At 41.7% G+C, this 12,489-nt stretch overlaps 5 protein-coding genes across 5 annotated transcripts; 3 read left to right on the forward strand and 2 right to left on the reverse strand. All coding sequences in view use genetic code 12, as the record gives it.

The window, feature by feature from the left end:
* Positions 1-719: 719 nt before the first annotated feature.
* Positions 720-1,757, reverse strand: OST6 (subunit of N- oligosaccharyltransferase complex; the record flags this gene model as incomplete). The annotated part of the gene is made up of 1 exon (XM_001383132.1): positions 720-1,757. The coding sequence occupies one exon, from the start codon at positions 1,755-1,757 to the stop codon at positions 720-722; it is 1,038 nt and encodes a 345-aa protein (XP_001383169.2).
* A 397-nt stretch (positions 1,758-2,154) lies between these two features.
* On the reverse strand, positions 2,155-3,387 carry PICST_56066 (predicted protein; the record flags this gene model as incomplete). Its single annotated transcript, XM_001383133.1, is given in 2 exon segments — positions 2,155-2,996; positions 3,015-3,387. The coding sequence occupies 2 exon segments, from the start codon at positions 3,385-3,387 to the stop codon at positions 2,155-2,157; spliced, it is 1,215 nt and encodes a 404-aa protein (XP_001383170.2).
* Positions 3,388-4,292: 905 nt separating this feature from the next.
* Positions 4,293-5,624, forward strand: PICST_30161 (predicted protein; the record flags this gene model as incomplete). The annotated part of the gene is made up of 2 exons (XM_001382593.1): positions 4,293-4,306; positions 4,499-5,624. 2 exons carry the CDS (start codon positions 4,293-4,295, stop codon positions 5,622-5,624), a joined length of 1,140 nt encoding a protein of 379 aa, XP_001382630.2.
* A 960-nt stretch (positions 5,625-6,584) lies between these two features.
* NUP116 (nuclear pore protein) lies at positions 6,585-9,440 on the forward strand (the record flags this gene model as incomplete). Its single annotated transcript, XM_001382594.1, has 1 exon — positions 6,585-9,440. A coding segment is annotated over one exon (2,856 nt), but the record flags the coding sequence as incomplete, so codon positions are not given.
* A 993-nt stretch (positions 9,441-10,433) lies between these two features.
* On the forward strand, positions 10,434-12,123 carry GLG2 (glycogenin glucosyltransferase). Its single transcript, XM_001382595.1, has one exon. The coding sequence runs from the start codon at positions 10,673-10,675 to the stop codon at positions 11,906-11,908; it is 1,236 nt and encodes a 411-aa protein (XP_001382632.2). The 5' UTR covers positions 10,434-10,672; the 3' UTR covers positions 11,909-12,123.
* Positions 12,124-12,489: the final 366 nt, after the last annotated feature.

A 12,489-nucleotide genomic window follows, 5' to 3' on the forward strand; every position in this document is an offset into this window, starting at 1 on the left:
TTTTCAACTTTGTTTATAGTGTCAAACTTGTTCTGTAGAGGTTCATCTTTCGTTTGTTCTTGTTTTAGATCTTTTTCCATCTCTTGTACTGGTATTGTCTCTGGGTGTTTAATAGATGTAGATTTCAATTCTACTTTTGTGTTCTTTGTAGCCTTCGTAGCAACACTTCTTTTCTGCTTTTTGACAGAGTCGCCGTTGTTCTTAAAGAAGTCGGTGATGAGATTCCGTTTGTGCCCTTCAGGCTTGTTGCCAGAATCAGTCGTCATCTTGCTGGTGTACAAAGAAAAGTATCTGAAGTTGGGATATTTCAAAGACGCGTTTATACTGAAAAATCCATTATGGCCTGCGTATTTAACAAAAGCCCTTATTCTATATATAAAGACCATAACGAAAACTGTGTAAGCATATAGTGAGCATGGGACATATATAGACAAGTTGGCGGCCGACGTTGATGTGTCGAAGATAAAAAGTTACAGAGCAAAAATGGCTTCATTTATTCCTTTCTGTTCTCTGAATCTGGGTGGAGTACGACCATTGAATTATTCATTCAGGGACTGTAGTTAGTTAACTTTAGAATAGCTTATTGGGAATGATGTAAAAGATATATGATTTGCATGATTTATATCACATTATTTATGCGGAGAGGATACATCTGCAAATAAATGAAATGTATCTTATATTCTATTATAGAGATGCTATTTTGTTGTTATTCAAGTAGCTTAGAATAGCTTGGTGAGACTGTATGGATAGTCATGATCTTTTCTAATCACTATACTGGTTAAACAGCTGTAAAGATAGTAGATTATGACATTCATGACTATGATCAAGACATGTTTTACGTCGTCCAGGCGTATTATGCTCTTAGAATTGACATTGTACGAGCCAATGTACATCAACACCAAAAAGGCAAAGCCTAGAGCCAAATAGTTGACAGCGACAAATACTACTTCTATACCAAACTGATAGTGTGTTCCACCGCTGATGAAGATAAGACCTTTTTCGTTACGGGCCACGAATGGAACTCCTTTCAGGACGCTAAATTGATACCCACAAACAAACAACAAGATCATAGCCACAGAGAGCATTGTAACTACATGTTTCTTTGGAAGCTGGGTGATTACTTTAGGACCCTTCCTCTTGACGAGGGTGATTATCACCAACGTAGCTATGAATGTCGTGGCAAACGTATTTAAGGGACTTTTCTGTTTAATAGCCACGCTCTTGTTCAAGTTTTCGCTTAAAAATCTAGCGAACTCCCTTACCTGTTCTTCAAAAGGAGCCTCAGGGACTTTATAGATATAGTGAGGATCTTCGAGCAACGAGAAGTCCAACCCCTTTTCAGTGGAATGTTCCTTGTAGATGTTTGGTGGGAACAACCAAATATGGGGAATGTTTGTTATTTGCAAAGCGTCGAAGATTTTAATGTTTTCTCTGTCGATAATGTCAACATTGATAAATACCAAATTGGAATTGGTTCTATATTCAGCGAACCACGAGTCAGCTACACGAGAAATGATCTTCTGGACTTCCACGCATACATCGCATTGATGTTTAGAATCAGAGGAAGTAAGCAACATCAACGTAAAGTAGTCCCTGGGCCCCGAAAGAGACGACAAGTCGGACTGGACAATCGGTATGATGTTGTGTTCATAGTCTGACGATTGAAGAAGAAGCTGTTGGAGTTGAAGAGAACTTCCGCATACTAATGTTAAAAAGGCGGTAAAAACTACCGTAAGGTATGTGAAACTCCCGTACATTGAATTAAGGATGTTTGCAATGCTGAGGCTGTGCCAATGGCAGAATCAGTGTTCACGAAAAAGAATTGTATTTGAGTAAATGTAATGAGAATTGAAAAATTGTGGAGGAGAATGGAACGACGCGCAAAGTGATAGCGAGAGATTCTAGAGTACTGTCGGAATATAGCGAGAGAATAGATAATTGTAAGGAGGATTTTTGAAGTCGCACAAATTTTCTCGGTGAAGATTACTGGAAGATTCAGAGAACTAATCTTAGGGCAAGAGTTATACCATCGACAACCCTAGGCTCTGATACTATTTGATTAACCGAAGTTATAAGGTAAAACAAAACTTTCTATCTCTATAGTTCTCCCTCTACATTTGCTCTCCCATATTAAATACATGAATTCTATGGTCTCTATAAACTATTCTCATCCCGAACGAAATCTTCTTCTTCATCTTTGTTAATTATCCAGAACCCAATTGTCACTATTGCGGCACCAAAAATGTACCAGATATTAACCGTGAAACCTTTCAATAGCCAGTCACCCACCATGGCAAGTGGAATGGTCATAGATAAACCTACAGTAACTGTCAATGGACTTGTCAAAAGTACGGCTTTACACCAGCAGAAATCACTGATGAATGTAACAAGGGCATTGATGAACAAGATCCATGCAATGGTCCTCGTGGGAGGCAACTCAAACGTCTCGTAGCCAGTATAATGAAGAATGATAAGTACCGGCCACAAGAAGACAAGACAAAAGATACCGACGAACCCAAAGAAAAGATGGGTGTTAAGCTCTCTTTCCCTACGTGAGTTTTTAATAGTAATTCTCTGTTTCAAGAGAATGGTGTAGATTCCGTAGATCAATGCGCCTGATAACGCCAAAGCATTGCCGTAGAAGATCATAAGCGTCGATTTATCATTGCTGTTAGGATTATCTGCCGATGAGTCTATTTTGGTTACTATTATCACTCCGGTGAAACTAAGCAAGATGCCCACAATTTTGTTCTGGTTAATTCTTTCTATCGATTGCAAGTAGCCAATGAGCAACGTGAAAAACGATGATGTCGACGACAAAATCGTCTGAGACGCTACGGATGTGTATGAGAGAGAGCTGTTGGTTACCAAGTTGGCTGAAAACCAAAGGATGATGAACTGGAGCGAAAGCTTAACTGTTTCGTATGTATTGATGGTTTCATCGTCTGACTTGTCCGATCCAGATTCCAGAACATGCAACCTTTCGCTGGCAATTGCTTGTTGAGAATGCAAACCTTGAAGATCATCATTTGAACCATAGCCACTGACAGAAGATTCTTCGTCTGATCCTCTCAATCTGGTGTACGATTGTTGGTAATCGCTCTTGAGATTTTCAATGAACTGCTTGATTGTCAAGTTCTCAAGCTTCAAATACGGAATAATATAGAAACAAAAGCATCCGGTATTGATGTAGGTGATGAAGAAAGGCTTTCTATAGCTGTCGTCCTCGACCAATGAGTTGACCAAAAAACTCGATAGCACCCAGAATACCACTACTGCCGAGAGGTTGATGAGCCCAAGAATCCATTTCTGACGCGATACAAGCTTCTTATCTGTGATGAAAAACGCCTGGACATATCGTGCTATACTTGTTCTTGTTTCTGACATTGGGCTATTATGACTGTGAGAATTGATATGTATATATGTTATTTGCAAAAAAAATGAAACTGAAAAGTTGTAAACTTGAAGTGTTATCTGAAAAAATCAATCAAATCCGAATTTTATCTTTATCAAAAAATCCGATAGAAGATGCCATACAAGAAAAATAGTATACTGCTAGGACCAAAAATTCTTATAAGCTCTTATAGTCTCTCTTTATACAGCGCGTTGTGTGCCAGAAACCGGGAAACAACTAGTGACTTTGAAAGCAATAAAGTTGCTTGCTAAAGAGTCGATCTAGGAGCCTAAACAAGAAATGTGTGGCGCTTTTTGACAGAGACGGGCCGTTTACTGAACGGGCTCAAGAGAATTTTTTGACTCTCACGATTGATGTCGTTATCTCATGTGTCGTTAGCTTACGTCAGAATATGACAATAATTTGACATATACAACCATTGATCATAGTTTACGTAGACTCTAAAATCAGATAGGTCCACCACATAGCGTCAGGATAGATACTTGAACTGCTTCTCGTTGTGTCAATTGTCCTTGCCAGTGAAACTATCATTTTCGAGGTAAAAGCATGTTAATGTAAAATGTCGCATTTTGAAAAACTATGTCTTATCAACCACCATATACGAAATCATGGACTTGCCAATAGAATGGGTGAATATAAGAATTTAACATTATTCACCCAGCGAAAACCTAGTCGTATGTCCATAGTTAATGAAGTCCAGTAGGAATAACAACAATTATATCGTGTCTAACTTTTGAAGAGTTTGCACAAAGACGACACACTTAACTATGATGCGCGTCTTCTCTATTAACCTGGAGCTTATATTAAATGTATAGCTCTTCTTTCTTTACAGAGATACTCTCAAAATTGCATAGTCAGGACATTGGCGTATCAAAAAATGCCTCCTAAAGTGTAAGTTCGTGTTTAATTTAAGTACTGGGCAGTAGAAATGCCGCAATTGTGTAACTGATACGAGAAGATGGTCTCCATATTCTATATTTCACGCCTCTGCAAGTTTTCTGAAGTGAAAGCTTCTCTATGAAAATGCATTGTATTCTTGCGTTCAGTTTTCCTCTTCTCTTGTACATACTAACAGGTTTCAAGTAAAACTGAGGTAGCCAAAGCTGTCAAGGAAACTGTCAAAAAGACGGTCAGAGCCAAAAAGGTTAAGAAGGTCGAGTTCAAGTATGAAAGACTGACTACGAGCAAATTCAAATTTGGAGCTCACGTAGGTGCATCTGGTGGAGTTTCAAATTCCGTCATCAATGCCAGAAACCTTGGTGCTAACAGTTTTGCCTTGTTTTTGAAGTCTCCTAGGAAATGGGTGAGTCCCCCCATCTCTGCTGAAGAAATTGACAAATTCAAGCTGTTGTGCGAAGAACACGGATATGATCCCAGAACCGACGTTTTACCTCATGGATCGTATTTCATTAACTTAGCCAATCCAGACCCTGAAAAGGAGGAAAAAGCGTTTGACGGATTTCTAGATGATTTGCACAGATGTGAACAATTGAACATTGGATTATATAACTTTCATCCAGGCTCGAGTTTAGACGGGGACCATAGGGAAGCTCTTGAGAGGTTGGCCAAAAACATCAACAGGGCTATTAAAGAAACAAGCTTTGTCAAAATCGTGATTGAAAATATGGCTGGCCACGGTAACTTGATCGGATCCAATCTACAAGATATCAGAGACGTCATAGACATCGTAGAGGACAAGCTGAGAGTCGGAGTTTGCGTCGACACTTGCCACACATTTGCTGCTGGGTACGATATTTCGACTGAGGAGAAGTTTGAAGCGTTCTGGAAGGAGTTTGACAACATTGTGGGTGCCGAATTCTTGAGTGCCATCCATTTGAATGACTCCAAAGCTCCTTTGGGTGCCAACAGAGATTTACACCAATTCTTGGGACAAGGATTTTTGGGCTTGGAAGCATTCAGAGTCGTGGCTAACTCGCCCAGATTGCACAATATTCCCATCATCTTGGAAACCCCCGTAGGTAACGACGATAGTTACTATGGAGAAGAGATTAAACTCTTGGAACTATTAGAGGATAAAACCATTGACGACACGGAGTTTGTAGAGAAGAAAGAAAAGCTCTCGAAGTTGGGAGCAAAAGAGAGATCCGAGCATGAGAAGAAGTTCGAGACCAAGAAGGCTAAGACGGCTAAGAAGACTGCTGGTGATGATATCGCTTCGTTGGTTACAAAGAGACCCAAAAGGAAGTAGATAAGACTAGAATATGTGACAGAAACGATGTAAAAGTATAATGAGTCTAAATAGTTATGAATGTTAGTTTTGTAAAGGTTTCAATTTCAAGTTGTACTCATGGGTTGAAATGGGTGCAAAAGACAGAGAATGGAATACCCGAATTGCAGATGATCTATGGAACCATGCATGCCTTTGCAGGCTTTCTTTTACAAGAAGCTGGTTTTCCAAATTGTCTCATATTGAGTTCAATTGGAGTTCATTCTCTTGTAACTAGTCTATATATCACCAATATATCAATACTATTGGTTGCCTTTTTACTCTTTGATCTCTTAAGTATGTAAATCTAAAAATGAGACTGCGACCGAAAAATTCACGGATCTATTTCAATTGAAATTACCCCCTTCCATTATGACTCCAAGAAAAACATAAAAAATTCTACTTAACTCTTCATTACTTGCGATCAGCTTCATAGAATTCCACTTCTGCAGCCAACACCGTACACCTACAACAAATCACCCAATACCAACAACGTCTATCATCACCACCAGTTTTCAATTTTCGTTTCGCACACGACCCCATAAACGTAGGGTTGATGATCTTCGAGTTCAAAACAATTTCTACAACCTGTAACAATTCCTCCTTTCCCAATTGCAACATCAATATCTAAGCATGTTTGGAGGCTCATCTTCAGGATTTGGAGGTTTTGGCTCCACAACGGCTAACTCAGGTTCGCCATTTGGTTCCTCGGCAGCCAATAACAACGCAGCTACGCAACTGTCCCCTTTTGGATCTTCCACGGCTGGAGGAGGAGGCATATTTGGCGCTGGCACTGGCTCTATAGGCGGAGCTGGTACGGCAGGTGCTGGAACTGGTTCGGCATTCGGAGCTGGTGGATCTGGAGCTTTTGGCTCGGCCTCTACTGCCAACAATGCCGGAACCTCAGCTTTTGGTTCCAATACTGGTAATACAGGAGGAGGCCTTTTTGGCTCGTCAAATACAGCTGGATCACCGTTTGGGGGTTCTGGAGCCACTTCCACATTCGGGACCGGTACTGGTACAAATTCTACTTCATTTGGTGCTTCCAATGCGGCTGCAGGTGGTATTTTCGGCGGTGCTAACAAATCGGGCTTTGGAGCCTCTACGGGAGCGTTTGGTTCTGGTGGCACTTCTCCATTTGGAGCTACTTCAGGTACTGGCTTCGGTGGAGTAGGAGGCACTGTAGATTCTAATACCAACAACGGAACAGCCGTAAAGCCGTTTGCAGCTGTTAGCGAAAAGGACAATACTGGAACTTTGAACGTTTTCCAGAACATCTGTGCTATGCCTGAGTACAAAAATTTTTCGTTTGAAGAGTTGAGATTGAAAGATTACGAACAAAACAGGCGTTATGGTTCTCAGAATGCTGCTGGTGCTGCTGGTTCTACAACCGGCGGATTCAGCTTCGGGGCTTCCACCAATGCTCCTTCCTCTACTTCTGCATTTGGTTCTGGTGGACAAACTGGCTTCGGAGCACAACCTAACACAGGCCTGGCCTTTGGGTCTTCAGGAGCATTTGGAGCAGGTCAGCCATCAAGTTCTCCATTTGCAGCACAATCCAATACTACAAGCACCTTTGGCCAGCAACAGCAGAGCTCACCTTTTGGAGGAGCTGCAGCTGGTGGTTCTGGATTTGGAACTTCTAATGCAGCTAGTGTTTTTGGAAGTTCCAACACTGCTTTTGGTGCCAATAAGCCGGCTACAGGGTTTGGAGCCACTGGTTCTTCATTTGGAAATGCTGGCACTGGCGGAGGTCTCTTTGGTTCTAACAATGCCAATTCTAATACTAACGCCAATGCATCTCCTTTTGGAGGTACTGGCAATACAGCTGGTGGTTTTGGCCAGACCAGCAACTCGCCATTTGGCCAAAGCAATACTGGAAACGCCTTTGGCCAGAGCAACACTGGCAGTTCACCATTTGGAACTCAGAACAATGCTGGTGGAGGTTTGTTTGGAGGAGCTCGGAATAACCTATCAAATAGTAATGCTTTTGGAGCCTCCAACACCAACGCGGGTTTTGGTGCCTCTTCTACTGGTGGAGGCTTGTTTGGTGGAGCTCAGAATACGGCCAGCACCTTTGGTGCCAATAAACCTGCTACAGGAGGATTGTTTGGAGGAGCTGGTCAGAGTAATACTCAAGCAGGAGGATTATTTGGACAAAATAACCAGCAACAAAATACTTCTGGTGGATTGTTTGGCCAAAATAACCAACAACAACAACAACAAGCATCAGGAGGCTTATTTGGAGCAAAACCTGCTGGAAATACTGGAGGTTTATTTGGTAGTAGTCAGACTTCTAACACAGCTACTGGCGGAGGTTTGTTTGGTGGTAATACCAATCAATCTGGAGCTGGTGGTTTATTTGGAGCCAAAACTAATACAAGTGGTGGTTTATTTGGAGCATCGCAGCCTGCCTCCAGTGGTAATGCAGCCTTTGGCCAAGGTGCTGCCAATACACAGCAATCGGGTGGATTGTTTGGGAACAAACCAGCCGGAGCTACTGGTGGTGGCTTGTTTGGTGGAAGCAATACTGTCAACGCTGCAGCTGGTGCTAGTGGCGGATTGTTTGGAGGTAGTTCTACCAATCAAGGTGGAGGTCTTTTTGGTTCAAGCAACAATGCTGGTGGATTAGGGACCAATACACAACAATCTGGCGGTTTATTTGGTGCCAAACCTGGTAATACAGGAACAGGTGGAGGTTTGTTTGGTGGTGGATCGTCGGGAACAAACACTCTTGGAAGTTCGACTCTTGGAACCAACGTGTTGCAGAATAATGCCCAGCAATCGCAACAGCCATTGGTCAACATAAACTCTCAAAATCCATATGGGAACAACCCGATTGTTATGTTCCAGAGTATTACCGGAAGTCAGCAAACTAATGCTGCTGGTCCATCTATCACACCAGTAAAGACTGTCAACAAGAAACCCGTAACATTGGGCAATCCTCACAGAGTTGCTCCAATATTCAGGGTGAGTGCATTGCCAAAGAAGAAGTCTACATCTCTGAACGAGAAGGCTCTTGTAACGAAGAAGCCCGACGGTGTATTCACGGCCAGTACAGATGCGGCTATTATATCATCGGATATTTTTGCACCAAAGGACAATTTCAAGAAGCTTGTCTTGGATAAGTCTCAGGAAAGCAATACCAAGTTGCTTCCAAGTACCGAGTCCCAGAATGGTCCTACGAAACAAGTTACTTTCCAATTGGAGAAATCCAGCACTTCCGCTGCTACTGAAGCTATTGAAAATGGCCAAGACAAAACCAAGTCCAAGCATAAAAAGAAAGAAGTTGAATCAGAAAAGATCGTTCCTCCAATCACTTCGTCTACACCAGAACATACTCTTACAGATGAAGTTGACGATAATGGCTACTGGACATCGCCCCCATTGTCTCAATTGAAGAGCAAATCGTTGTCAGAGTTACGTTCTATCAAGGGGTTCAAGATTGGACGCAAGCACTACGGACAAGTCGAATTCTTGGATCCAGTCGACTTGTCTAGCATCGTCAACTTGGATGATATTGCCGGTAATGTGATTATCTTTGGATCCAAGTCGTGTCTCGCTTACCCAGACGAAAACAGACCCAAGAAGGGAGAAGGGTTGAATTTGCCAGCGCGAATCACTTTGGAAGGATGCTATCCTTTGAACAAGGCTGATAAGATGCCAATTCTTGATCCTAAGAGCGAGGTCGTAAAATTGCATATTGAGAATTTGAAGAAGTTGCCATACATGAACTTCGAGTCATACGACGCAGCCACCGGCAACTGGACATTCACAGTAGAGTCGATGGATGCTTGAGTCTGTGAAAGGATTCTATTTATAGAGTACATAGGAACTACGGTTCATAATTTACAGAGATGTCAAAAGTAAGTTGAGCTATGGATAGTTAATCATTTTAATAAACTAGAGTTGTCAAGACAGAAGTTGTGAGAGGAGGCATTCTACAAAATTGTGTACATTGCTGTGCTAATGAGTTTCAATGTAAAACCAGCAAGCTAATTTTGTTGATTTCAATTGACACATTATTGAGATCAACTTCGATTTGTGCCATAATTGAAATGATTTGAAAATATCACAGCTGTCTTGTGTGCCTTAAATGTGTACGAACTGAGTCTAATGCAATAATTGAAGATGGTAGTGTGTGTTACTGTGTAAGAACCGCCTTACCAAATTGCACAAATGTGTAGCATTGCTCTAAACATGTTACCAGAAATACATAGAAAGTCCAAGAATACAATTAATTCTCATGAAATGAAGAAGCAGATGCCTTTTATACACTTTTCACTATAAAGAAACGCAATTCAATTTTGGCTACAGGTGTAGAATTATCAGCATAATAAGCTTTTAGAACACCAGACAAAATCCAGATAAACTCACTTTATATTTTATCGATAAAAAAATCAATTATTTGATAAAAAATACACTCCTATAATCCTTCTCTCGCGTCCCAATCAGGCAATACATAAACGAGGGGCGGCAGGATCAGATGCACCACTATAAGGCCACCAGGAAGAACTCGGAACAACACTCGCTGAAGAGGTTGATAACTATGGCCAGGTTGTCTGGAATGTGTGGACGTGCCCCCACCGCCACGAGCCCAAACAGGAAATCAGTCTTTACTTTTAATTCTGTTGGGAGACGATTTCATGTGGCTGTTTTTTTTTTCGTCTATAATTGTATTTACTCTTTTTGAGCCTCTGATTCCCAAAGTCAAAAAAGAATATAATCTTATCTTTTCTTGATCTTTTCTTTCTGGCTCTGGTATTCCCTACTTCCACTAGCCAATTGTTACCGCCGTCTGATCCACCTCAATTGAATCGTACAGCCTCTGTTACACTTCTCAGTTCGCTATTCTCATCGCCTCGGTCCATATATCCTTATCAGTAGCTGTCTCCTGCAGACTGCCACCCCTAAAGAACCACACTAGTCGTTTCACTCTCTGGTTCATCTCTTGAGATCGAATAACGATTGATACTTATATATTCTAGATATAGTACCACTCTTGGCTCTCCAACTTTACTATTGCCGAAATGTCAAAAGCTTATGTCACCCTTCTCACCAACGAGTCGTACCTTCCTGGAGCCCTCACCTTGGCCCAGAAGTTGAAGACCGAGTTGAAGACCAAACACAAGTTGGTCATCTTGATCGATTCGTCGGCCTTGTCTACTGAGTCGATCGACTTAATCAAGCAAGTCTACGATGTCGCCATTGCCATCGACGACGACCTCATCAACGCTCCTCTTGACAAGCTTGTTCAACGTTTGGGCAGATCAGAGTTGTCCATCACCTTCACCAAAGTCTTGTTGTGGAACTTGACCGATTATGACACCTTGATCTACTTGGACAGTGACACCTTGCCTTTGGCTGATCTTGACCACTTATTTGAAGAGTACAAGGATTTGACGGCTGAGCAAATCGCTGCTTCTCCAGATGCTGGCTGGCCCGATATCTTCAACTCAGGAGTGTTGGTGTTGAAGCCTGATGCTGATGTTTTCTCCAAATTGTTGGAATTTACTACCGTAGACAACAACACGTTTGACGGAGCCGATCAGGGCTTGTTGAACGAGTTTTTCAATGTCGCTTCTGCAGGTAAGAACTGGGTCCGTTTGCCTTACGTCTACAACGTCACTCCCAACTACTCGGGTGCCTATCAGTACTTGCCAGCGTTGCACCGTTTCTTCAGCTCGATCAAGTTGTTACACTACATCGGACAAACTAAGCCTTGGCACGCTGAAGACATCTTGGGCACGGACTTTGACAACTTGCACCACTACTGGTGGGGCGACTTCAATAAGTTTTATGCTAAGGACGCAACGCTCAAGGCTAAGTTGTTGAGCATTCCAAAAGGAGAAGCTTACAACTTGAACTTTGCCAAATACCTGAACCAATGGGATGCTGATAAAGATGCAGGTGCCAAATTCCACATTGCTTTAGAAAAAGATACCCCAGCCCAGCCTCCTCTCTTTCCCTGGGAACATAAGGAAGAAAGGACTCCTACAAGAGTTTTCGAATCTCATGCTCCAGCTGTCGAAGAATCTTCTGGTGTTCCTAAGAGCAAAGTAGAAGATGACTTGAGAGAAAGCATAGAAACCCTATCTAACGTCAATGTGTCCAAGGATGAAGGAGTCAAGAGTCCCCCATTGCTGCAGAGCTACGGCTTTGGAAAACAATCCAAGGGCTTCAACCCAGACAAGTCTTTAGCTGAGGTTGCAAAGCTTCCTCTCAAGTTCTTGTCCAAAAACAAGAACAAGGGAGAAGAGAAGTAATTCTCGTCCCACTGCTCATTTCCATATGTTTACAGCTATGAAAATGTTGTTTTTTACACAACAAGGTTGATTCTTTTGAACTCTTTGTTCGTTTTCAATTCTGAATTCCCTATCCTTAATTTATTTGACCTCACACTGACCTTCGAGTCGGCTATACTTGTGTTTTAGTTTCTAATAGAATTAGACGAGAATGTACTTTATAATATGCAAATAATTGATGAACTTTTGTAGATGCTGAATTCCTAAAGAATTTGCCAAAGTTGCGAAATTTCGAAATTGCAAAAAATACATCAAAACTAACAAAGAAGCATATGCTAACATCTTTTCACACAAAAACCTGCTGGTGCAAGCATCCTCTATTAGAAAAGAAGCTAGATATCCCAAGAAAGTATACATTGCTTTAGCATAAGAGCAGTTTCAAAAAAAACTGCCGGTCCCAGGAATCGAACTTGGGTTTCTTCGGCCACAACGAAGTGTACTAACCACTATACTAGACCGGCTAAATCTGTGCATGTAATGGTTCCTAGTTTTGACACTGAGACATATCAAACCTTATATGCAGGTCAAAAAATCCAAAATTA

This window comes from Scheffersomyces stipitis, chromosome 2 (genome assembly GCF_000209165.1).
Source record: "Scheffersomyces stipitis CBS 6054 chromosome 2, complete sequence".
Lineage (NCBI taxonomy): Eukaryota > Fungi > Ascomycota > Pichiomycetes > Serinales > Debaryomycetaceae > Scheffersomyces > Scheffersomyces stipitis.